This window comes from Leucopleurus acutus (assembly GCF_964270905.1).
Source record: "Leucopleurus acutus genome assembly, chromosome: 16".
Lineage (NCBI taxonomy): Eukaryota > Metazoa > Chordata > Mammalia > Artiodactyla > Delphinidae > Leucopleurus > Leucopleurus acutus.
In genome coordinates this window covers 72,892,200-72,918,996 of record NC_139158.1, presented here as the reverse complement: position 1 = coordinate 72,918,996, position 26,797 = coordinate 72,892,200, and the positions used below count along the sequence as shown (strand labels likewise).

Here is a 26,797-nt window from a genome sequence, read left to right as displayed (position 1 = left end):
ATCCCTGGGTTCAGATACTCTCTCTACACCCTATATCTTTAGGCAAATTCTTTCTTGTTACTTCAGGTTCCTCCTCTGTAACATGAGGAAATATCAAAAATTCTTCACCACCTCTTTTAAGATTTTTGAGGATTAGATGAGTTAATATATGTCAAGTAGTTAGGATAATGTCTGACACATAGAAGAAGCTAAGTTGTATCTGCTGTAATGACATTATTATTATTATTACAAGGACTTTGACTTCTCAGGGAGAAGAATATATGTCTATTGCCTCCACTTCTTCCACAGAAACGCATGATGCTGGCAGCATTGACCTCATGTGACACTTGAAAACACAGGGCTCTGGGAGATTTAAGTCTTCAGGGCACAAAGTTAGGAAAAGGCAGAGCTGGTACCCAAACTGAGGTCCTATGGTTCCAAAACCACTGGGGGAGAGACAGGAGGATGGAGGCTATTGTGGGCGATCTTCCAAGCTCCCCTGAGGTCCACTCAGGCAGGCAGCTCTCCTGTTTCCGAAACCCGACGAGGCGAAATGGGAGGTCATGCTGTGGAGACGTGTTCAGCTCCCTGCTTCCCCTCTGCCCACACCCCTTACTCCTTTTTCTACTGAGAAAACAGGGTTGCTGCCTCAGGAGGGCTTCTGCCTGGGCCAGTGCCAGGTAAACAGCAAGGGTCCATCCAGCTGAGAAGCTGTGGCAGTGGTTGCAGAAGGTGTCCTGTGTCACACCTGTCTTCTGAGTTAGGCAGTGGTAGGGGTGAGGGTGAAGCGCATAGTTCCCAGCTGTAATGAAACCTGCAGGAGTTGAAAAGGAGGACCTGAGCTAACACACTGTTGTTCACTTATCCATCCTTTGATTTGCTCTCATTCACTCATCACCGCCATGCACTGCTCTAGGTGCTGGGACGCTCCCTGAGTCAACATATTGGACAAAATTCCACCTGTGGAATCACAATCTGTGTTTCCACGAGACCCACAGGGAGAGTCAAGTCTGAGAAGCGCTGTTACTGGGTATTTGGCCCCAGCAGGCAGAAGCAGGTTAGGTGGGGAGATTACACAATAAACAGGACCCAGCCCAGCTCCACCCTTTCCTCACTCCCCTCCTCACTGCCTGTCCCACCCCTCAGCTGGGATATGAAAAGCTCTGTCAGCCCCCAGCTTTCCTCAGAAGCCCTCCTGCAAGGCCACGATCATGAGCCGGCTCTGCCTCTCCATCGTCCTTCTCGTCCTCCTGGGCACCCTGGTGGCCGGCATCCCGGGCACCCTGGTGGCCGGCATCCCGGGGGGTAAAACCAGCAACCACACCAAAGTTGAAACCAGCAACCAGGCCAAAGGTAAGTCCTGACCCACCTCTCCTCTACAGGCTGGGGGGAGGGGGGAGTGAGGGGAGTCCGTGGAAGGGGTTGGGGAGCAGGGGTGGGGTGGATGCTGACAGCCTCTCTGGATTTCTCCTGGGAAGTTGGGCAGTTTTAACACCAGGGACATTTCCTGACTCTCAATAGGAAAAAAAATTAAAATTGAAAAATATATATGCCGCCTACCTCTACCAGATCGGGAGTCCCATCTCTGAGACTCTCTATTCCTGGTCAGTGCCGTGTCCCTGAACTTCACTGCAGTGTAATAAGAAGATCAATATTGATCCTTGCCCTGATCCTGGAACAGACCTCCAGAAACTCCTGGAATTTACTGGGGTTTGTTTTTGGTAATGAGGTGAGAAAAGGAAGGCCACGGAGAGACCTGTAGGATGGGGCTGGTCTCCAAAACAACCCAGTCATGTGTTTAGAGGTTACAACTTTCAACAGCCCGCATTCCAGCATCTCTGGGGAGAGGGGAGGGTATTGAGTTGGAGACCAATCACCAATGGCCGATGATTCAATCAATATGCCTATTATTGACACCTCAATAAAGATCCATAAATATTGGGGTTCAGAGAGCTTTCGGGGTGGTGAACACATGGAGGTGCTGTGAGGGGTTGCACTCCACTAGGGCACGGGGCCTCCGCACACCTCTACTCCCCCTTTGCCCTGCGCATCTCCTCCATTTCGCTGTCCCTGCGCTTTACCCTTTATAATAACCTGGGAACGGTAAGTAAAGGGTTTTCCTGAGTTCTGTCTGCACTTCTCTTGGTTAGTGAACATGGAGGTGGGGTCATGGAACCTCCGATTCTTAGCCAGTCGGTCACAAGCATGAGTGACTCCGGACCACATGGTTCGCATTTGAAGTGAGGACAGTCTTGAGTCCTCAACCTGCGGGATCTGCACTAACTCCATGGATTTAGTATCAGAAGTAAATTGCCTTCTGGGATGCCCAGTGGGTGTTTAGGGAATTGTTTGGTGTTGGTAGAGACGCCACCTATTTGGTGTCAGGGCAAAACCAGACTCAGTCTTCCCTGTGATTTGGGGGCTCCAGTGAGGCTTGGGACAGGGGAATAATGAAAGTTGGACACTGCAGCCAGAAACTCTTACCAGTTACCTGTATTTTCAGAATTCCAGGCAGAATCAGGTAGTTTATCTAATGGGTTGTGACACGACAGTATCTTGTCCTGACCCTATCACCCACATGCCATGTGTCCTGGGGCAAGTCTTCTGCAGTTTCCTCACTTGAAAACGGGAACCACGTTACATGGGTTTTTGAACAGCTTACCACTCATGAATTTAAAGAGTTTAAACACATTTCATGGCCAATTTTGTCCATTTTCCACCAAGATGTGTTAATCTGAAAAAATTTCTCTACCCACCTCCTTTGGGCAAGAAAAAACATTGAGGTGTCAAATAATGATTATTCCTCTAGGATTAAAGTTAATCAGAAAGACGTGGGACCACTGAGCAGAGCAACTGCAGGGAAAGCAAGAAACACAGCGCTTGTGTGAGCTGCTCCCGGGACCAAGGCTGATACCGTCTTAGTAAAGGCTCCAGGCCCTCCCCCTTGTCCCCTTTTGACTATCGTTTTATTACCCTCTCAGGATATGGAATGAGAGGTAGATCGATAATCACGTAGACCTGCCCCATCATCAAGGAGACTTTGCACTAACAGGAATTCCATTATCTCCATTCTATTCAATGACTGTGCGCTTGGCACGAGCATGAAATGCAAGATTCGTTCCCTGGCCATATATTTATTAAGTCCCTACAGGCTTGGTTTTTGGTGTGGGGAAAGTTGTAGACAGAATATGGAAAAATACCTTGCCTTCTCAGAGTGAGACCGACAATAGCAAAAGGGGAAATGCTCTGCTAGGTTATGAGGTTTTGAAGGTAGAGAGTGATGGGGATAAAAGAGGCTGTGCTCTTTCCGTAGACTGATCAGCGAAACCCTCTGTGATAAGGGGGCGTTGGAGCAGAGGCTGCAGAAAGAACGTGCCTGCTGTGAACCAGCGGCAGCAATTACCAGGGTGGCTGGAGCTGAGTGGGTGGGAGGGGAGGAGGGCGCAAGGGATGAGACCAAAGAGGCCATGGGGACAGGTCCTGACTAGCCTTGTAGGATGAGAATCGGAATTTGACTGAGAGATGGGGAGTCACTGCGGGACTGGTCATGGGAGCAATGGGATAGGATCCCTGTGGCTGCAGTGCGGAGAGTGGCCTCTAGGGGACCAAGGGCAGAGACAGAGGCCCAGGGAGCAGGCTGCTGCAGGGGTCCAGGTGAGCAATGATGGAACGAGTACCTATGCTGTTCCCTGGGTCGATGCCAGATGCATGTTCACAACATGAATCTCTTCCTCTGTTGAGGTTTCTATGGGGGCTTCATTAGCTAGTCATGATGCGTTAAATCATTAGCCATTGGTGACTGTTCAACCTCCAGCTCCTCTCCGATCCCTGAGGTTGGGTGGCGGGCTGAACTGTGGATGGGAGGCCACGAGGGAGAGGGTAGGAATGAAAGTTGCAACCCTCCTGTCAGGCAGTGGTTTCCCCTGGCAACCAGAACCCATTCTGGGGTTACTAGGGTCTTCCCCAAAGTCACCTAGTTCACATAACAAAAGACACTTTTTTTGCTTTCAGCACTTAGGAAATAGCAAGGTTTGTAAGAACTCTGTGCCAGGATATTACAAGGAACAAGTATATATATATATATATATATATATTGCTTATTATAAGTCACAGTATCAATATAGCGTCAATATTCAATTTAGAGAGTCCCTGTGCCGTAACAAAAGAGAACACCCTGGTATGTGTTCTTCATGCCTTTCTCCATTACAGCCTGATTCCTTCACACTTTTTTATTAATGGTGGAAACTCTTTACCATACAAGTAATGCAGAGAATAGTCTTATAAAACCCAGGTACCAGCTCCAATAATTACTGACATATGACGAATATTTTTTACCTTGTCTGCCGTTTTTTATTCTTCTTTGGTAGAGTTTTTGGAACCTAATCCAAGGCATCATACCAATTAATCTTAAAATATTTCATGATGGAGATATCAATTTGTGCATGTTTCCCATATCATGTCACACCTAGGAACATTAATAATAATATCCCAGAAAGCAGGTTGTCAAATGGCCTTTTCAATTTGACCCGTCCCCATAACCCTAACATTCTCTATTGCAAGACACACTGGTGGTTTCAGTTGTTGACATTGTAGACCAAACTGCGATGACGCTCCTCATAACTGACCCATAGCCCCTCCCATCCCATAAGGTTCTCAGCCTGCCTTCTGCCTGGAACCTCATCACACGGGTCCCTGCAGGGCCCGGAAGGTCAGGTACTTCTACAATGCCAAGTCCGGGCACTGCGACATGTTTATATACGGCGGCTGCCAAGGGAAGAAGAACAACTTCCCAACAGCACAGGACTGCATGAAGACCTGCGGTGGTCCTGTGGTGACCCACGGGTAAGGAAGGGGGCAGGACAGGGTGGGAGGGGAAGGGCTGAGAAAAAGTGATGGTGCTCAGGGGGCCACCCACCATTCACACCTGCACAGTGTCTTTCCTCATCGGTGCCACCCAGGACAAGTGGCTCAGTGTCCTGTGAAACCGCACACTGAGCACATCCTCCACGGGCCAGCTTGGCAGAAGGTCACCCTAGAAGCCCCGTCATGAGAATCTGAGCCTCCTCACATGCTCCCCTTTTCTCAGATGGGAACACTGAGTCAGCCACCCTACAGAGCATGTCCGAAGTTCTCCTGAGCTCCCCACCTAGGCTTGAAAAACTCACTTCCTTCTTCTTGGTCATTGTGGTCCTGGGTGGACTGTGGTTGCATATTTCTGGGAAAGTCTAGGATCTGTCAAGGTCAGCGGTGTCCAGGTCTGGGGCTTCAGAGATGTCAATCAGCAAGTTCCTTTCTTTTTGCAGAGGACCTGCGAACTGTACCACCCCGAAACCCTGAAGTCAAGGAGGAGCCACGCGGGGCTGGGCTGTGGCTGCTTCTGAAACAGTGTGGTCTCCTCTGAGTCCGTCTCAACCCCACCCTCCTCAGCAGAACCCTGCCTCTCTCCTTCCCCCATGGGTCTACTTGCCTTAGTTCTGTCTCATCCAGTGGATTCTAAGCACCATGAGAACAAGTCTTCCCTTTATCCCTAGCACTTAGCACAGGTCCTGGCATAGAGGAGATGGTCCATAATTATTTAAGGAAGGAAGGAGTGAATGCAAGAGCACATTCCTCATGTCAGGATTCTTGTCTCAAGCCACATCCTCACTGCATCCTCACCTTCATCCCCCACCCCACCATCACTGCTCTCCTTGTGGGTGGCCAAGGTGGAAATTCTGGCATCCAGTTCTCAGTATCAGTGGTGGCAGAGGTCTTTTCAATAAAGAAGCCCCTTTCCCTCGCAGTGATGTTGTACATTTTCCTTCTGTCGCTTCAAACAGTCTGGCTTATATTCCAATAAATTCAAATTAAACTAACTGGAGTGGATTCTGTGGTTTGCCCCTAAGAACCTTCATCACTAGGGTCCACGGAGATGCGGGTCCTTCGCACTCTTCTGCAGAGCAGCCGGCACCTCCCCTTTTCCTGTCCTCACACTGGGCCCTGCCAGGTATAGGAAGCACCCCCATTACAGCACCATCTACCTCTGAATGGCCACCCCAAGCGACACTAAAACCCGGGTGAGAGACACCTCAGCATGAAAGCTTCTTTCTTTACTTCTTGGGCCAGGTCAAATCTGGGTGTAGAGGTGGTTCTCCTGGACTCTCAGAAGAACAAAGAAAGGAGTATGGGACTCAGTTGTCCATTTGCAGTAGGAATCCCCTTGCCTGAGGTCACGTGTGGGGAGGGGGCTTCTTACTTCAGTTAAAGAAGGGCAACTGCCCTTTCAGTGTGCCTGGCTCTGTGTTAACATTTTGCGTGCATTCTTCTATTAATCATCCTAAGAATCCTTCAAGGGCGGAAGCAGTGACACGGAGATGTCACTTAGCTGCCGTATGAGTTTTGTAACACAGCAGGTCCCACCTCTCCCAAATAGAGCGACTTTGACAATGTTTTCACGCTCCTGCCTCTGGGAAGATGTGGGCCGCAGGCACCTTTGGAGAACCGAGAGTATCTGCTTCACTGCAGATGAGGAAAGGGAGGCACGGGGACCACAGCAAGCATAGTATTCAAATAAACAAGGACGCAGATGGCGCTGATTCTGTTACTCACTTCCTTATAGTCTTGGGCAAATTTCCCAACATCTCTGAGCTTTACTTTCTTTAATTATAAAATAAGGATAATGCTTGTACTTTTTAACTAGCCAGAGACGTCTCTAGCTTGTACTTTTTTTTTTTTTTTTTTTGCGGTACGCGGGCCTCTCACTGTTGTGGCCTCGTTGCGGAGCACAGGCTCCACACGCACAAGCTCAGCCGCCATGGCTCACGGGCCCAGCCTCTCCGCGGCATGTGGGATCTTCCCGGACCGGGGCACGAACCCGCATCCCCTGCATCGGCAGGCGGACTCTCAACCACTGCGCCACCAGGGAAGCCCTCGCTTCTACTTTTTAACTAGCCAGAGACACCTAGAAACACTCCCTTTCCTAGTTGAACTAGTTGGGTTTATTACTCACTGCAGCAAGGAATAAGAATCACCTTGGAAGACAATATGATATCTCATTAAGAGAATGTTAGATAGAACTTATAGGATGCGGGCTTGTGTTAGGTGATTTGGTTGGCGGGGGTGTGTGTTTCAGGAAGCTGACTCTGCTCTGGATGGATGCTCTCAGGAAGTGGGGCATTTCTCTGAATGGGTATCTTAACTCTAAGAAGGGAAGACTAGCTAGAGGTTACAGCTGTACTTGGTAAAGACGTAGCAGTCACTCAATACAGGGGGATGCTTGGATATTTTGGTGGTTTGTATAATTTACCTCTTTTTGTTTGTGTTCAAACATCATTACCGAATGTCCTATTTTTGTTTTGATCCATCATGCACACAGAATGACCTTGTCAGATGTTGAAGGTTTCTGAAATAGTTCTGTTGAGTAGGAGAACATAAGGCGCACTGTGATGTCAGGTCAGGTCTTAGAACTCAGAGGCTGCATTTCTCTTTCTCTATCAATCTCATAAAGTTGTGATGACAGTTAAAAAGATATGATATTTGTTAAATGCTTTGTACAAGTATTGGCAGAGTAACCTTTTAGTGAATGTGTAATCAGATAACGGTAAGAGTACTACTATAAATATATTTATTTAATAATTATTAATTTATAGCAGTGAATGGGGAAATGACTTAATATTCATGAAAAGAGATTGGCTTCAGTAACTCACTGTGTTGCTGTGTGATCTTGGGCAAGTCACTTCACCTCTCTGAGCCACAGATTCTTTCTCTGTAAAAGAGGATGATGGTATGTGCCTTAAGAAATCCCCAGGTTTGGGCCCTTTTGAGGACCATGTTGATTAGGCTGCTAAAGTTCTCTGCACACCACTTACAAAAGCAAATTTTCTAGAAGCACATAGAGGTTTAGTTTCCTTGGTTCCTGACTGCTTTTTAAATGTGCTGTCGACTGTAGTAAAGGAACAAATAGCATTGATTGCTGAAGTGTCCCCTTCTAGAAGTCCACCCTCATGAAGTTCTCCCAGTGCCAGAGGAGAGCCACAGTCTCTCTTCCAAATAGGTCTCCTTCTTTGTCAGAGGTAACCAAAAACCCTCTTGCTTCAGTGATTGACCTTACCCCTATTCTGCCCTTTTCCCACCCCACCTTGCCTTTATTATACCCCCTGATCAAAGGGGCTAAGTGTTAACTGTCATATAGCTCACTATTGTTCTTATTACAAGGACTTTGACGTTGCAGGGAGACAGAATATATGTCTGTTGCCTCCACTGCTTCCTCAGCAACCTCACGACGTGGGCAGCACGGGTCTCATGCGGTACCTGATGACAAGGGGCTCTGGGAGATTTCTGGCCCCAGGTCACAAAGTTAGGAAAAGGGAGAGGTGGGACGCAAACTGAGGTCCTCCAATCCCAAAACCACTGGTGGAGAGATCAGAGTCGGGGGTGGTTTGCAGGGGATCATTGAGAAGTGCTGTTACTGGACATTTGGTCCCAGCAGGCAGAAGCAGGAAGCCTGCTTATGTGGGGAGACAATAATTACACAATAAGGAAAAAGGCTTATACCTGTCCATGTTTCCAACCACAGACCACTAGAAACAGTCCACTTACAAACCGAACGAGTTGGGTTTATTACTCACTGCAGCAAGGGACAATGAATGATATGGCATCTCATTAAGAGGTTGTTTGAAGGACTTAAAGGATGTGGGTTTCCATGAGGTTACTTGCAGGAGAGTTTCAGGAAGCTGGCTTTGCTCAGGATGGATGCTGTCAGGCAGTGGGGCAGTTCTATGATCAGGTGTCGTCATCTTATTCTGAAGTGAACTTTCAGCTGAGAACTGAGGAGGTACAACCAATGGACGTTGCTATGAGATTGCTCACGGGGGGTGAGAAAAAGGTAGAATGAAGGACAACACTCAGCCTTCTGGGGGAAGGTAGGGGAAGCAAGTCTTTAGAAGGAAGGAAAGACAATAAATTCAGTTTGGTCAACGTTGAGTCCATGGTGCTTCTAGAACACTTAGGCAAAGATGTTGAGGAGACATTGATTCATTCATTCCCTTGTTCATGAAATGTTTATTAGGGATAAAATATGTGACGACTGAAACCTTTGATCAGAGTCCATGGCTTCAAACTCTGGCTCTGCCAATTTACTAGCAGTGTGGCCTAATCAATTTGCTAGCATTATACATTTGTGAGCACATATAGATCTTGAATTGTGTCCATAGAGAGGGAGTCATCCTTCCATTTACATAGAAGGAAACTGAGGCTCAGAGAAGGTGGAAGTATTGCTAGTAGCTCAGAGGGTGAAAGTTGAAGAGGCAGTTCCCTGTCGCGATGTGTTGGTACAAGTCACTGAGTGGATGAGAATGTCTAAGTAACTCTGAGAGGCAGAATTAATAATATAAAACATCCGTTACCACTTATTGACAACCTACTATGTGCCAAGCCCTGCACATACATCCTAATCTCTCAATATTGCAACAATTTTAATAAGTTTTGCTTCTGTTTTAGAGTGATACAAGCTGAAGCTCAGAGGTTTCAGCCCTTCTCCAAGGTCACATAACCAATACTGGCAGGGGCTGATATCCAAGCTTATCACTCTCTGTCTCCCATGATTTTCCTTGAAAGACGTTGGAGATCTGTGCATTCAAAAGCCCCGGAGATTCCCCAGAAGATATTCAAAGTTCTTCAAATGGGGAACCTCTGCTTTTCATTATTATTTTTTTGTGTGTGCTGAGACCAACTGGAAACCAATTTTGGTAAAGAATTTTGTTCGCATTTATGCCATGAGGGCCTTACCTGTTAGTTAGGGGAGGAGGATGGCTGAGAAAAGGCCACTGGATAGAAAAATGCGGAACTTGGTGGTGACCCTGGTAAAGGCAGCAGATCTCGCTGGTTATGAGCACTAGAAACTGACTCTGGCAGAGAAGGAATTTGTGACAACGGTGTGGGGATGTAGTGGGCATCCATTCTCCCTTCCTGATTGCACCCTTAAGTGAGATCCTTTTGGATCCTTTTGGACTCTACTATTGGCACGCATAGCACTAATTGATGTAGTTCAGCTCACGGACTGAGGGGAGTGCTAAAAGATCCCAGCTTGGAAAGGATGGTAAACAAGGAAGAACTAAGGTCTTCCCAGGCCACCTCTGAATGACCTCCATTTTTAGGTCTTTTGGGATTCATTGATCAAGGTTAAATTCCAGGGAGAGCATCTGATTGGCCACTCTTGGTCTGGGGGTAGGGCAGGCACTTTGATTGACAGGCGGCCCAATCCCACCAGTCCTGGGTGGAGGAAGAGTCATTTCTCAAGCAAAATCAGCTACTGTATCAGGAAAAGGACAAAGAGATGCTAGGTGACAAAGCAACAAAATAGCCCATATACTGAGAGAGAGAAGTTTCCATGGAGAGAAGGGAGTTTGAATGGGTCCAACAGTCCAAGCGGAGAATGCTCCGTTGTATGGTGAAAGGCATAATCCTTGTTCCTGGGAATTTCTCAGGTCTTCAATGTCACTTGTTTACTGTCACCTTAAGGTGGGCATGTCTACAACTGACTCACGTCTCCTCCTCTTTTAACCTTTCCTTCTTCTGTTTTCTATTTCCCTTCTTCCTTTTCTTGATAAAAATGATTTTACTCTCATGAAGTCACGTCTGCAATCTTTGATGCCTCATCTATGTTAATATCAGATATATTTGCCTGTGTGTTGTTTGTGTGTTTGTGTATTTGTAATATTGAAATAACTGGGGCCACATGACTAACAGTTTTTGTCAAGTGTCTTCTTTCTATTTTCTGCTGTTTTTGCTTCAGCAAGTCATTTTCCCTTAGCTGAATTTCAGTTGCTTCATCTGTAAAATAGGAATAATAATACTTAGTTCGGAAGATTGTTAAATAAGAACAAGCTACCTTTTACCGAACACTTACTGTGAGCCCACCCCAGGGGTCACAAATTTGAATTCCTTCCAGGTCAGGTGATTGATGGGGATGGAAATATTTGGAGTGGGAGTGGGGCTGGGGGGACAATAAGGCATGGTGGGGATTATGGAAACTGGAGAGAACGCTCCCCTCGTGAGAAGAGAGCAGCTCTACTTAGCTTAGTTCATGTTTTTCAAAGTGTGGTCCCTTGAGCGGTACCATCAACAGCCCCAGAAACCTGTTTGATGCAGAAACTCAGGTCCCGCCCCTGTCCTACTGAAGCAAAACTCTGCGGGTGGAGATCTCAAATCTGTGTCTGAACGCCTGGCTAAGTGATTCTGATTTTCACTCAAGTTTGAGACTCACGGCTCTTGTTAAATTGCAGGACTGTGTTGCCAAATCATTTACCTTCCCAACAATGCCAGAAATTCTCTTTTATATGAAATACCCCACTGTTAAATTTTGGCAAATGTTTCAAAATTATAAAATGTACTGTTTGGCTAAAAATGCTTATATATTCTAGCCAGATTGCAAGCTCTGGTTTGTGCTTTTCTTTTTAATCCTTAAAATAATCCTAAAAACCCCAGTACTCATGACACCTCTTTTAAAGAGGAAGACTAAGGGACTCCCCTGGCGGTGCAGTGGTTAAGTCTCTGCGCTTCCAATGCAAGGGGTGCGGGTTAGATCCCTGATTGGGGAACTATATCCCACGTGCTGCGCGACCAGGCCAAATAAATATATAAAATTTAAAATAAGGAAGGAGGAAGACTACGTACCTCCAAAAAGTGAGGTGCTGTTATATCGCATAGCCAGAAAGGGGCCACCCATGTCTTGGGTATGAACGTACGTCTCACAGGGCACAGCATCACAAACAGATAAACATCTTCTGCCTGCCCCGGGTGCATTCTATCCATTTCACAAAGGGGCCCTAGATAGCATGGATTCCAAGATTCTCATTTTTCAGAGGGAAAAACTGAGGATTAGAAGCAGAGATATGACTGGGGTCCCACAGTGCTGGGATCATACATCTTTATCCAGAATACAACCCCTGTGATGTTCCCGCCTTGCGATTTCTCTGAAGATGCCCCCAGGGGCCGGGAAGGCTTGAAACTAGAGACTCAGTCACTCGTGAGCAGGGAGGTGGGAGGTGGAGGGAGGACAGGCCCCTCGGGGGTCCCTGGGTCTGGGGGCCTCTAACCTGGACCAGAGGGAGGGGGACCGGAGGAGAGGAGGACACTGGGAGAGAAAGACAGACACATGAGAGGGGAGGAAGGAAGAAAGTGGAATCTCTGCTGTTAGGCGGGGGGTCTCTGCTGTCCCCTGGTCTCAGATGGACAGACTGAGGCAGGAAGAGGGGCGGGACCAGAGGGCCTCCTGAGCTAGAATCCTCGTTGTGCCGTCTGCTGGCTGTGGGTCCTGAGCTAGTCGCTTCACCTCTCCGAGCCTCTGCTTTCTCGCTGGCAAAATGGGATGAGAATCCCAGATGTGGTAGGGTCGACAGGAGGCTAAATGAAATCATACATGTGAAATGTCTCAGGAGAGAGCAGACCCTCCACACACAGCGGCTTGTTTTGTGGGTACCCCGCCCCTGAAGCCCTTCTGTCCGGGGGCAGCTCGGTATTGAGAGCTCCTGCCCGTCTCACGGGAAAGGGCGACTTTGTGCGAGGAAGACAGCCCCTCCCGCCCTCTGCAGCGCATCACCCAGCTGTGCGCCCGCTTGACACTAGGCTGGGCTTGCTCCTGGGGCTTCTGGGCACTGAGCCAGCGCCCTTCCCCTTGACGCTGGAAGTGGAGCGCAGGGGGTGTGTGTGTGTGTGTGTGTGTGTGTGTTAGTGGCAGATTGCTTGAGTATGTGTGGATGAGTGAGTTGAGGGGGCATTGGTGCTACATGATTGTAACTGGGAGTGAATATATGGGAGTGAGTGAAGAGACTGGGTGTGTAAGCCCTCACATGTGCACTATAGTTTCAGCTTACAAAGCAGTAGAGTGCATGGTGCACAGACTCTGAAGCCGGATCCCTGGGTTCAGATACTCTCTCTACACCCTATATCTTTAGGCAAATTCTTTCTTGTTACTTCAGGTTCCTCCTCTGTAACATGAGGAAATATCAAAAATTCTTCACCACCTCTTTTAAGATTTTTGAGGATTAGATGAGTTAATATATGTCAAGTAGTTAGGATAATGTCTGACACATAGAAGAAGCTAAGTTGTATCTGCTGTAATGACATTATTATTATTATTACAAGGACTTTGACTTCTCAGGGAGAAGAATATATGTCTATTGCCTCCACTTCTTCCACAGAAACGCATGATGCTGGCAGCATTGACCTCATGTGACACTTGAAAACACAGGGCTCTGGGAGATTTAAGTCTTCAGGGCACAAAGTTAGGAAAAGGCAGAGCTGGTACCCAAACTGAGGTCCTATGGTTCCAAAACCACTGGGGGAGAGACAGGAGGATGGAGGCTATTGTGGGCGATCTTCCAAGCTCCCCTGAGGTCCACTCAGGCAGGCAGCTCTCCTGTTTCCGAAACCCGACGAGGCGAAATGGGAGGTCATGCTGTGGAGACGTGTTCAGCTCCCTGCTTCCCCTCTGCCCACACCCCTTACTCCTTTTTCTACTGAGAAAACAGGGTTGCTGCCTCAGGAGGGCTTCTGCCTGGGCCAGTGCCAGGTAAACAGCAAGGGTCCATCCAGCTGAGAAGCTGTGGCAGTGGTTGCAGAAGGTGTCCTGTGTCACACCTGTCTTCTGAGTTAGGCAGTGGTAGGGGTGAGGGTGAAGCGCATAGTTCCCAGCTGTAATGAAACCTGCAGGAGTTGAAAAGGAGGACCTGAGCTAACACACTGTTGTTCACTTATCCATCCTTTGATTTGCTCTCATTCACTCATCACCGCCATGCACTGCTCTAGGTGCTGGGACGCTCCCTGAGTCAACATATTGGACAAAATTCCACCTGTGGAATCACAATCTGTGTTTCCACGAGACCCACAGGGAGAGTCAAGTCTGAGAAGCGCTGTTACTGGGTATTTGGCCCCAGCAGGCAGAAGCAGGTTAGGTGGGGAGATTACACAATAAACAGGACCCAGCCCAGCTCCACCCTTTCCTCACTCCCCTCCTCACTGCCTGTCCCACCCCTCAGCTGGGATATGAAAAGCTCTGTCAGCCCCCAGCTTTCCTCAGAAGCCCTCCTGCAAGGCCACGATCATGAGCCGGCTCTGCCTCTCCATCGTCCTTCTCGTCCTCCTGGGCACCCTGGTGGCCGGCATCCCGGGCACCCTGGTGGCCGGCATCCCGGGGGGTAAAACCAGCAACCACACCAAAGTTGAAACCAGCAACCAGGCCAAAGGTAAGTCCTGACCCACCTCTCCTCTACAGGCTGGGGGGAGGGGGGAGTGAGGGGAGTCCGTGGAAGGGGTTGGGGAGCAGGGGTGGGGTGGATGCTGACAGCCTCTCTGGATTTCTCCTGGGAAGTTGGGCAGTTTTAACACCAGGGACATTTCCTGACTCTCAATAGGAAAAAAAATTAAAATTGAAAAATATATATGCCGCCTACCTCTACCAGATCGGGAGTCCCATCTCTGAGACTCTCTATTCCTGGTCAGTGCCGTGTCCCTGAACTTCACTGCAGTGTAATAAGAAGATCAATATTGATCCTTGCCCTGATCCTGGAACAGACCTCCAGAAACTCCTGGAATTTACTGGGGTTTTTTTTTGGTAATGAGGTGAGAAAAGGAAGGCCACGGAGAGACCTGTAGGATGGGGCTGGTCTCCAAAACAACCCAGTCATGTGTTTAGAGGTTACAACTTTCAACAGCCCGCATTCCAGCATCTCTGGGGAGAGGGGAGGGTATTGAGTTGGAGACCAATCACCAATGGCCGATGATTCAATCAATATGTCTATTATTGACACCTCAATAAAGATCCATAAATATTGGGGTTCAGAGAGCTTTCGGGGTGGTGAACACATGGAGGTGCTGTGAGGGGTTGCACTCCACTAGGGCACGGGGCCTCCGCACACCTCTACTCCCCCTTTGCCCTGCGCATCTCCTCCATTTCGCTGTCCCTGCGCTTTACCCTTTATAATAACCTGGGAACGGTAAGTAAAGGGTTTTCCTGAGTTCTGTCTGCACTTCTCTTGGTTAGTGAACATGGAGGTGGGGTCATGGAACCTCCGATTCTTAGCCAGTCGGTCACAAGCATGAGTGACTCCGGACCACATGGTTCGCATTTGAAGTGAGGACAGTCTTGAGTCCTCAACCTGCGGGATCTGCACTAACTCCATGGATTTAGTATCAGAAGTAAATTGCCTTCTGGGATGCCCAGTGGGTGTTTAGGGAATTGTTTGGTGTTGGTAGAGACGCCACCTATTTGGTGTCAGGGCAAAACCAGACTCAGTCTTCCCTGTGATTTGGGGGCTCCAGTGAGGCTTGGGACAGGGGAATAATGAAAGTTGGACACTGCAGCCAGAAACTCTTACCAGTTACCTGTATTTTCAGAATTCCAGGCAGAATCAGGTAGTTTATCTAATGGGTTGTGACACGACAGTATCTTGTCCTGACCCTATCACCCACATGCCATGTGTCCTGGGGCAAGTCTTCTGCAGTTTCCTCACTTGAAAACGGGAACCACGTTACATGGGTTTTTGAACAGCTTACCACTCATGAATTTAAAGAGTTTAAACACATTTCATGGCCAATTTTGTCCATTTTCCACCAAGATGTGTTAATCTGAAAAAATTTCTCTACCCACCTCCTTTGGGCAAGAAAAAACATTGAGGTGTCAAATAATGATTATTCCTCTAGGATTAAAGTTAATCAGAAAGACGTGGGACCACTGAGCAGAGCAACTGCAGGGAAAGCAAGAAACACAGCGCTTGTGTGAGCTGCTCCCGGGACCAAGGCTGATACCGTCTTAGTAAAGGCTCCAGGCCCTCCCCCTTGTCCCCTTTTGACTATCGTTTTATTACCCTCTCAGGATATGGAATGAGAGGTAGATCGATAATCACGTAGACCTGCCCCATCATCAAGGAGACTTTGCACTAACAGGAATTCCATTATCTCCATTCTATTCAATGACTGTGCGCTTGGCACGAGCATGAAATGCAAGATTCGTTCCCTGGCCATATATTTATTAAGTCCCTACAGGCTTGGTTTTTGGTGTGGGGAAAGTTGTAGACAGAATATGGAAAAATACCTTGCCTTCTCAGAGTGAGACCGACAATAGCAAAAGGGGAAATGCTCTGCTAGGTTATGAGGTTTTGAAGGTAGAGAGTGATGGGGATAAAAGAGGCTGTGCTCTTTCCGTAGACTGATCAGCGAAACCCTCTGTGATAAGGGGGCGTTGGAGCAGAGGCTGCAGAAAGAACGTGCCTGCTGTGAACCAGCGGCAGCAATTACCAGGGTGGCTGGAGCTGAGTGGGTGGGAGGGGAGGAGGGCGCAAGGGATGAGACCAAAGAGGCCATGGGGACAGGTCCTGACCGGCCTTGTAGGATGAGAATCGGAATTTGACTGAGAGATGGGGAGTCACTGCGGGACTGGTCATGGGAGCAATGGGATAGGATCCTTGTGGCTGCAGTGCGGAGAGTGGCCTCTAGGGGACCAAGGGCAGAGACAGAGGCCCAGGGAGCAGGCTGCTGCAGGGGTCCAGGTGAGCAATGATGGAACGAGTACCTATGCTGTTCCCTGGGTCGATGCCAGATGCATGTTCACAACATGAATCTCTTCCTCTGTTGAGGTTTCTATGGGGGCTTCATTAGCTAGTCATGATGCGTTAAATCATTAGCCATTGGTGACTGTTCAACCTCCAGCTCCTCTCCGATCCCTGAGGTTGGGTGGCGGGCTGAACTGTGGATGGGAGGCCACGAGGGAGAGGGTAGGAATGAAAGTTGCAACCCTCCTGTCAGGCAGTGGTTTCCCCTGGCAACCAGAGCCCATTCTGGGGTTACTAGGGTCTTCCCCAAAGTCACCTAGTTCACATAACAAAAGACACTTTTTTTGCTTTCAGCACTTAGGAAATAGCAAGGTTTGTAAGAACTCTGTGCCAGGATATTACAAGGAACAAGTATATATATATATAAATATATTGCTTATTATAAGTCACAGTATCAATATAGTGTCAATATTCAATTTAGAGAGTCCCTGTGCCGTAACAAAAGAGAACACCCTGGTATGTGTTCTTCATGCCTTTCTCCATTACAGCCTGATTCCTTCACACTTTTTTATTAATGGTGGAAACTCTTTACCATACAAGTAATGCAGAGAATAGTCTTATAAAGCCCAGGTACCAGCTCCAATAATTACTGACATATGACGAATATTTTTTACCTTGTCTGCCGTTTTTTATTCTTTTTTGGTAGAGTTTTTGGAACCTAATCCAAGGCATCATACCAATTAATCTTAAAATATTTCATGATGGAGATATCAATTTGTGCATGTTTCCCATATCATGTCACACCTAGGAACATTAATAATAATATCCCAGAAAGCAGGTTGTCAAATGGCCTTTTCAATTTGACCCATCCCCATAACCCTAACATTCTCTATTGCAAGACACACTGGTGGTTTCAGTTGTTGACATTGTAGACCAAACTGCGATGACGCTCCTCATAACTGACCCATAGCCCCTCCCATCCCATAAGGTTCTCAGCCTGCCTTCTGCCTGGAACCTCATCACACGGGTCCCTGCAGGGCCCGGAAGGTCAGGTACTTCTACAACGCCAAGTCCGGGCACTGCGACATGTTTATATACAGCGGCTGCCGAGGGAAGAACAACTTCCTGACGCCAGAGGACTGCATGAAGACCTGCGGTGGTCCTGTGGTGACCCATAGGTAAGGAAGGGGACAGGACAGGGTGGGAGGGGAAGGGCTGAGAAAAAGTGATGGTGCTCAGGGGGCCACCCACCATTCACACTTGCACAGTGTCTTTCCTCATCGGTGCCACCCAGGACAAGTGGCTCAGTGTCCTGTGAAACCGCACACTGAGCACATCCTCCACGGGCCAGCTTGGCAGAAGGTCACCCTAGAAGCCCCGTCATGAGAATCTGAGCCTCCTCACATGCTCCCCTTTTCTCAGATGGGAACACTGAGTCAGCCACCCTACAGAGCATGTCCGAAGTTCTCCTGAGCTCCCCACCTAGGCTTGAAAAACTCACTTCCTTCTTCTTGGTCATTGTGGTCCTGGGTGGACTGTGGTTGCATATTTCTGGGAAAGTCTAGGATCCGTCAAGGTCAGCGGTGTCCAGGTCTGGGGCTTCAGAGATGTCAATCAGCAAGTTCCTTTCTTTTTGCAGAGGACCTGCGAACTGTACCACCCCGAAACCCTGAAGTCAAGGAGGAGCCACGCGGGGCTGGGCTGTGGCTGCTTCTGAAACAGTGTGGTCTCCTCTGAGTCCGTCTCAACCCCACCCTCCTCAGCAGAACCCTGCCTCTCTCCTTCCCCCATGGGTCTACTTGCCTTAGTTCTGTCTCATCCAGTGGATTCTAAGCACCATGAGAACAAGTCTTCCCTTTATCCCTAGCACTTAGCACAGGTCCTGGCATAGAGGAGATGGTCCATAATTATTTAAGGAAGGAAGGAGTGAATGCAAGAGCACATTCCTCATGTCAGGATTCTTGTCTCAAGCCACATCCTCACTGCATCCTCACCTTCATCCCCCACCCCACCATCACTGCTCTCCTTGTGGGTGGCCAAGGTGGAAATTCTGGCATCCAGTTCTCAGTATCAGTGGTGGCAGAGGTCTTTTCAATAAAGAAGCCCCTTTCCCTCGCAGTGATGTTGTACATTTTCCTTCTGTCGCTTCAAACAGTCTGGCTTATATTCCAATAAATTCAAATTAAACTAACTGGAGTGGATTCTGTGGTTTGCCCCTAAGAACCTTCATCACTAGGGTCCACGGAGATGCGGGTCCTTCGCACTCTTCTGCAGAGCAGCCGGCACCTCCCCTTTTCCTGTCCTCACACTGGGCCCTGCCAGGTATAGGAAGCACCCCCATTACAGCACCATCTACCTCTGAATGGCCACCCCAAGCGACACTAAAACCCGGGTGAGAGACACCTCAGCATGAAAGCTTCTTTCTTTACTTCTTGGGCCAGGTCAAATCTGGGTGTAGAGGTGGTTCTCCTGGACTCTCAGAAGAACAAAGAAAGGAGTATGGGACTCAGTTGTCCATTTGCAGTAGGAATCCCCTTGCCTGAGGTCACGTGTGGGGAGGGGGCTTCTTACTTCAGTTAAAGAAGGGCAACTGCCCTTTCAGTGTGCCTGGCTCTGTGTTAACATTTTGCGTGCATTCTTCTATTAATCATCCTAAGAATCCTTCAAGGGCGGAAGCAGTGACACGGAGATGTCACTTAGCTGCCGTATGAGTTTTGTAACACAGCAGGTCCCACCTCTCCCAAATAGAGCGACTTTGACAATGTTTTCACGCTCCTGCCTCTGGGAAGATGTGGGCCGCAGGCACCTTTGGAGAACCGAGAGTATCTGCTTCACTGCAGATGAGGAAAGGGAGGCACGGGGACCACAGCAAGCATAGTATTCAAATAAACAAGGACGCAGATGGCGCTGATTCTGTTACTCACTTCCTTATAGTCTTGGGCAAATTTCCCAACATCTCTGAGCTTTACTTTCTTTAATTATAAAATAAGGATAATGCTTGTACTTTTTAACTAGCCAGAGACGTCTCTAGCTTGTACTTTTTTTTTTTTTTTTTTGCGGTACGCGGGCCTGTCACTGTTGTGGCCTCGTTGCGGAGCACAGGCTCCACACGCGCAAGCTCAGCCGCCATGGCTCACGGGCCCAGCCTCTCCGCGGCATGTGGGATCTTCCCGGACCGGGGCACGAACCCGCATCCCCTGCATCGGCAGGCGGACTCTCAACCACTGCGCCACCAGGGAAGCCCTCGCTTCTACTTTTTAACTAGCCAGAGACACCTAGAAACACTCCCTTTCCTAGTTGAACTAGTTGGGTTTATTACTCACTGCAGCAAGGAATAAGAATCACCTTGGAAGACAATATGATATCTCATTAAGAGAATGTTAGATAGAACTTATAGGATGCGGGCTTGTGTTAGGTGATTTGGTTGGCGGGGGTGTGTGTTTCAGGAAGCTGACTCTGCTCTGGATGGATGCTCTCAGGAAGTGGGGCATTTCTCTGAATGGGTATCTTAACTCTAAGAAGGGAAGACTAGCTAGAGGTTACAGCTGTACTTGGTAAAGACGTAGCAGTCACTCAATACAGGGGGATGCTTGGATATTTTGGTGGTTTGTATAATTTACCTCTTTTTGTTTGTGTTCAAACATCATTACCGAATGTCCTATTTTTGTTTTGATCCATCATGCACACAGAATGACCTTGTCAGATGTTGAAGGTTTCTGAAATAGTTCTGTTGAGTAGGAGAACATAAGGCGCACTGTGATGTCAGGTCAGGTCTTAGAACTCAGAGGCTGCATTTCTCTTTCTCTATCAATCTCATAAAGTTGTGATGACAGTTAAAAAGATATGATATTTGTTAAATGCTTTGTACAAGTATTGGCAGAGTAACCTTTTAGTGAATGTGTAATCAGATAACGGTAAGAGTACTACTATAAATATATTTATTTAATAATTATTAATTTATAGCAGTGAATGGGGAAATGACTTAATATTCATGAAAAGAGATTGGCTTCAGTAACTCACTGTGTTGCTGTGTGATCTTGGGCAAGTCACTTCACCTCTCTGAGCCACAGATTCTTTCTCTGTAAAAGAGGATGATGGTATGTGCCTTAAGAAATCCCCAGGTTTGGGCCCTTTTGAGGACCATGTTGATTAGGCTGCTAAAGTTCTCTGCACACCACTTACAAAAGCAAATTTTCTAGAAGCACATAGAGGTTTAGTTTCCTTGGTTCCTGACTGCTTTTTAAATGTGCTGTCGACTGTAGTAAAGGAACAAATAGCATTGATTGCTGAAGTGTCCCCTTCTAGAAGTCCACCCTCATGAAGTTCTCCCAGTGCCAGAGGAGAGCCACAGTCTCTCTTCCAAATAGGTCTCCTTCTTTGTCAGAGGTAACCAAAAACCCTCTTGCTTCAGTGATTGACCTTACCCTTATTCTGCCCTTTTCCCACCCCACCTTGCCTTTATTATACCCCCTGATCAAAGGGGCTAAGTGTTAACTGTCATATAGCTCACTATTGTTCTTATTACAAGGACTTTGACGTTGCAGGGAGACAGAATATATGTCTGTTGCCTCCACTGCTTCCTCAGCAACCTCACGACGTGGGCAGCACGGGTCTCATGCGGTACCTGATGACAAGGGGCTCTGGGAGATTTCTGGCCCCAGGTCACAAAGTTAGGAAAAGGGAGAGGTGGGACGCAAACTGAGGTCCTCCAATCCCAAAACCACTGGTGGAGAGATCAGAGTGGGGGGTGGTTTGCAGGGGATCATTGAGAAGTGCTGTTACTGGGCATTTGGTCCCAGCAGGCAGAAGCAGGAAGCCTGCTTATGTGGGGAGACAATAATTACACAATAAGGAAAAAGGCTTATACCTGTCCATGTTTCCAACCACAGACCACTAGAAACAGTCCACTTACAAACCGAACGAGTTGGGTTTATTACTCACTGCAGCAAGGGACAATGAATGATATGGCATCTCATTAAGAGGTTGTTTGAAGGACTTACAGGATGTGGGTTACCATGAGGTTACTTGCAGGAGAGTTTCAGGAAGCTGGCTTTGCTCAGGATGGATGCTGTCAGGCAGTGGGGCAGTTCTATGATCAGGTGTCTTCATCTTATTCTGAAGTGAACTTTCAGCTGAGAACTGAGGAGGTACAACCAATGGACGTTGCTATGAGATTGCTCACGGGGGGTGAGAAAAAGGTAGAATGAAGGACAACACTCAGCCTTCTGGGGGAAGGTAGGGGAAGCAAGTCTTTAGAAGGAAAGACAATAAATTCAGTTTGGTCAATGTTGAGTCCATGGTGCTTGGAGAACACATAGGCAAAGATGTTGAGTACACGTTGATTCGTTCATTCCCTTGTTCATGAAATGTTTATTAGGGATAAAATATGTGACGACTGAAACCTTTGATCAGAGTCCATGGCTTCAAACTCTGGCTCTGCCAATTTACTAGCAGTGTGGCCTAATCAATTTGCTAGTGCTTTACATCTGTGAGCACATACAGATCTTGAATTGTGTCCATAGAGAGGGAGTCATCCTTCCATTTACATAGAAGGAAACTGAGGCTCAGAGAAGGTGGAAGTATTGCTAGTAGCTCAGAGGGTGAAAGTAGCAGAGGCAGTTCCCTGTCGCGATGTGTTGGTACAAGTCACTGAGTGGATGAGAATGTCTAAGTAACTCTGAGCGAGGTAGAATTAATCATATAAAACATCCGTTACCACTTATTGACAACCTACTATGTGCCAAGCCCTGCACATACATCCTAATCTCTCAATATTGCAACAATTTTAATAAGTTTTGCTTCTGTTTTAGAGTGATACAAGCTGAAGCTCAGAGGTTTCAGCCCTTCTCCAAGGTCACATAACCAATACTGGCAGGGGCTGATATCCAAGCTTATCACTCTCTGTCTCCCATGATTTTCCTTGAAAGACGTTGGAGATCTGTGTGTTCAAAAGCCCCGGAGATTCCCCAGAAGATATTCAAAGTTCTTCAAATGGGGAACCTCTGCTTTTCATTATTATTTTTTTGTGTGCGCTGAGACCAACTGGAAACCAATTTTGGTAAAGAATTTTGTTCGCATTTATGCCATGAGGGCCTTACCTGTGAGTTAGAGGAGGAGGATGGCTGAGAAAAGGCCACTGGATAGAAAAATGCGGAACTTGGTGGTGACCCTGGTAAAGGCAGCAGATCTCGCTGGTTATGAGCACTAGAAACTGACTCTGGCAGAGAAGGAATTTGTGACAACGGTGTGGGGATGTAGTGGGCATCCATTCTCCCTTCCTGATTGCACCCTTAAGTGAGATCCTTTTGGATCCTTTTGGACTCTACTATTGGCACCCATAGCACTAATTGATGTAGTTCAGCTCACGGACTGAGGGGAGTGCTAAAAGATCCCAGCTTGGAAAGGATGGTAAACAAGGAAGAACTAAGGTCTTCCCAGGCCACCTCTGAATGACCTCCATTTTTAGGTCTTTTGGGATTCATTGATCAAGGTTAAATTCCAGGGAGAGCATCTGATTGGCCACTCTTGGTCTGGGGGTAAGGCAGGCACTTTGATTGACAGGCGGCCCTCCATGGGTGGAGGAAGAGTCATTCCTCAAGCAAAGAGTCATTCCTCAAGCAAAATCAGCTACTGTATCAGGAAAAGGACAAAGAGATGCTAGGTGACAAAGCAACAAAATAGCCCATATACTGAGAGAGAGAAGTTTCCATGGAGAGAAGGGAGTTTGAATGGGTCCAACAGTCCAAGCGGAGAATGCTTGGTGAAAGGCATAATCCTTGTTCCTGGGAATTTCTCAGGTCTTCAATGTCACTTGTTTACTGTCACCTTAAGGTGGGCATGTCTACAACTGACTCACGTCTCCTCCTCTTTTAACCTTTCCTTCTTCTGTTTTCTATTTCCCTTCTTCCTTTTCTTGATAAAAATGATTTTACTCTCATGAAGTCACGTCTGCAATCTTTGATGCCTCATCTATGTTAATATCAGATATATTTGCCTGTGTGTTGTTTGTGTGTTTGTGTATTTGTAATATTGAAATAACTGGGGCCACATGACTAACAGTTTTTGTCAAGTGTCTTCTTTCTATTTTCTGCTGTTTTTGCTTCAGCAAGTCATTTTCCCTTAGCTGAATTTCAGTTGCTTCATCTGTAAAATAGGAATAATAATACTTAGTTCGGAAGATTGTTAAATAAGAACAAGCTACCTTTTACCGAACACTTACTGTGAGCCCACCCCAGGGGTCACAAATTTGAATTCCTTCCAGGTCAGGTGATTGATGGGGATGGAAATATTTGGAGTGGGAGTGGGGCTGGGGGGACAATAAGGCATGGTGGGGATTATGGAAACTGGAGAGAACGCTCCCCTCGTGAGAAGAGAGCAGCTCTACTTAGCTTAGTTCATGTTTTTCAAAGTGTGGTCCCTTGAGCGGTACCATCAACAGCCCCAGAAACCTGTTTGATGCAGAAACTCAGGTCCCGCCCCTGTCCTACTGAAGCAAAACTCTGCGGGTGGAGATCTCAAATCTGTGTCTGAACGCCTGGCTAAGTGATTCTGATTTTCACTCAAGTTTGAGACTCACGGCTCTTGTTAAATTGCAGGACTGTGTTGCCAAATCATTTACCTTCCCAACAATGCCAGAAATTCTCTTTTATATGAAATACCCCACTGTTAAATTTTGGCAAATGTTTCAAAATTATAAAATGTACTGTTTGGCTAAAAATGCTTATATATTCTAGCCAGATTGCAAGCTCTGGTTTGTGCTTTTCTTTTTAATCTTTAAAATAATCCTAAAAACCCCAGTACTCATGACACCTCTTTTAAAGAGGAAGACTAAGGGACTCCCCTGGCGGTGCAGTGGTTAAGTCTCTGCGCTTCCAATGCAAGGGGTGCGGGTTAGATCCCTGATTGGGGAACTATATCCCACGTGCTGCGCGACCAGGCCAAATAAATATATAAAATTTAAAATAAGGAAGGAGGAAGACTACGTACCTCCAAAAAGTGAGGTGCTGTTATATCGCATAGCCAGAAAGGGGCCACCCATGTCTTGGATATGAACGTACGTCTCACAGGGCACAGCATCACAAACAGATAAACATCTTCTGCCTGCCCCGGGTGCATTCCATCCATTTCACAAAGGGGCCCTAGATAGCATGGATTCCAAGATTCTCATTTTTCAGAGGGAAAAACTGAGGATTAGAAGCAGAGATATGACTGGGGTCCCACAGTGCTGGGATCATACATCTTTATCCAGAATACAACCCCTGTGATGTTCCCGCCTTGCGATTTCTCTGAAGATGCCCCCAGGGGCCGGGAAGGCTTGAAACTAGAGACTCAGTCACTCGTGAGCAGGGAGGTGGGAGGTGGAGGGAGGACAGGCCCCTCGGGGGTCCCTGGGTCTGGGGGCCTCTAACCTGGACCAGAGGGAGGGGGACCGGAGGAGAGGAGGACACTGGGAGAGAAAGACAGACACATGAGAGGGGAGGAAGGAAGAAAGTGGAATCTCTGCTGTTAGGCGGGGGGTCTCTGCTGTTCCCTGGTCTCAGATGGACAGACTGAGGCAGGAAGAGGGGCGGGACCAGAGGGCCTCCTGAGCTAGAATCCTCGTTGTGCCGTCTGCTGGCTGTGGGTCCTGAGCTAGTCGCTTCACCTCTCCGAGCCTCTGCTTTCTCGCTGGCAAAATGGGATGAGAATCCCAGATGTGGTAGGGTCGACAGGAGGCTAAATGAAATCATACATGTGAAATGTCTCAGGAGAGAGCAGACCCTCCACACACAGCGGCTTGTTTTGTGGGTACCCCGCCCCTGAAGCCCTTCTGTCCGGGGGCAGCTCGGTATTGAGAGCTCCTGCCCGTCTCACGGGAAAGGGCGACTTTGTGCGAGGAAGACAGCCCCTCCCGCCCTCTGCAGCGCATCACCCAGCTGTGCGCCCGCTTGACACTAGGCTGGGCTTGCTCCTGGGGCTTCTGGGCACTGAGCCAGCGCCCTTCCCCTTGACGCTGGAAGTGGAGCGCAGGGGGTGTGTGTGTGTGTGTGTGTGTGTGTTAGTGGCAGATTGCTTGAGTATGTGTGGATGAGTGAGTTGAGGGGGCATTGGTGCTACATGATTGTAACTGGGAGTGAATATATGGGAGTGAGTGAAGAGACTGGGTGTGTAAGCCCTCACATGTGCACTATAGTTTCAGCTTACAAAGCAGTAGAGTGCATGGTGCACAGACTCTGAAGCCGGATCCCTGGGTTCAGATACTCTCTCTACACCCTATATCTTTAGGCAAATTCTTTCTTGTTACTTCAGGTTCCTCCTCTGTAACATGAGGAAATATCAAAAATTCTTCACCACCTCTTTTAAGATTTTTGAGGATTAGATGAGTTAATATATGTCAAGTAGTTAGGATAATGTCTGACACATAGAAGAAGCTAAGTTGTATCTGCTGTAATGACATTATTATTATTATTACAAGGACTTTGACTTCTCAGGGAGAAGAATATATGTCTATTGCCTCCACTTCTTCCACAGAAACGCATGATGCTGGCAGCATTGACCTCATGTGACACTTGAAAACACAGGGCTCTGGGAGATTTAAGTCTTCAGGGCACAAAGTTAGGAAAAGGCAGAGCTGGTACCCAAACTGAGGTCCTATGGTTCCAAAACCACTGGGGGAGAGACAGGAGGATGGAGGCTATTGTGGGCGATCTTCCAAGCTCCCCTGAGGTCCACTCAGGCAGGCAGCTCTCCTGTTTCCGAAACCCGACGAGGCGAAATGGGAGGTCATGCTGTGGAGACGTGTTCAGCTCCCTGCTTCCCCTCTGCCCACACCCCTTACTCCTTTTTCTACTGAGAAAACAGGGTTGCTGCCTCAGGAGGGCTTCTGCCTGGGCCAGTGCCAGGTAAACAGCAAGGGTCCATCCAGCTGAGAAGCTGTGGCAGTGGTTGCAGAAGGTGTCCTGTGTCACACCTGTCTTCTGAGTTAGGCAGTGGTAGGGGTGAGGGTGAAGCGCATAGTTCCCAGCTGTAATGAAACCTGCAGGAGTTGAAAAGGAGGACCTGAGCTAACACACTGTTGTTCACTTATCCATCCTTTGATTTGCTCTCATTCACTCATCACCGCCATGCACTGCTCTAGGTGCTGGGACGCTCCCTGAGTCAACATATTGGACAAAATTCCACCTGTGGAATCACAATCTGTGTTTCCACGAGACCCACAGGGAGAGTCAAGTCTGAGAAGCGCTGTTACTGGGTAATTGGCCCCAGCAGGCAGAAGCAGGTTAGGTGGGGAGATTACACAATAAACAGGACCC

The 26,797-nt window shown here is 47.8% G+C and overlaps 2 protein-coding genes across 2 annotated transcripts; both read left to right on the top strand.

Moving 5' to 3' along the window:
• Nucleotides 1-1,190: 1,190 nt before the first annotated feature.
• Nucleotides 1,191-4,825, top strand: LOC309973558 (serum basic protease inhibitor-like; the record flags this gene model as incomplete). The annotated part of the gene is made up of 2 exons (XM_082857844.1): nucleotides 1,191-1,332; nucleotides 4,629-4,825. 2 exons carry the CDS (start codon nucleotides 1,191-1,193, stop codon nucleotides 4,823-4,825), a joined length of 339 nt encoding a protein of 112 aa, XP_082713970.1.
• Nucleotides 4,826-14,059: 9,234 nt separating this feature from the next.
• Nucleotides 14,060-17,940, top strand: LOC309973557 (spleen trypsin inhibitor I-like; the record flags this gene model as incomplete). Its single annotated transcript, XM_082857843.1, has 3 exons — nucleotides 14,060-14,201; nucleotides 17,494-17,683; nucleotides 17,928-17,940. 3 exons carry the CDS (start codon nucleotides 14,060-14,062, stop codon nucleotides 17,938-17,940), a joined length of 345 nt encoding a protein of 114 aa, XP_082713969.1.
• Nucleotides 17,941-26,797: the final 8,857 nt, after the last annotated feature.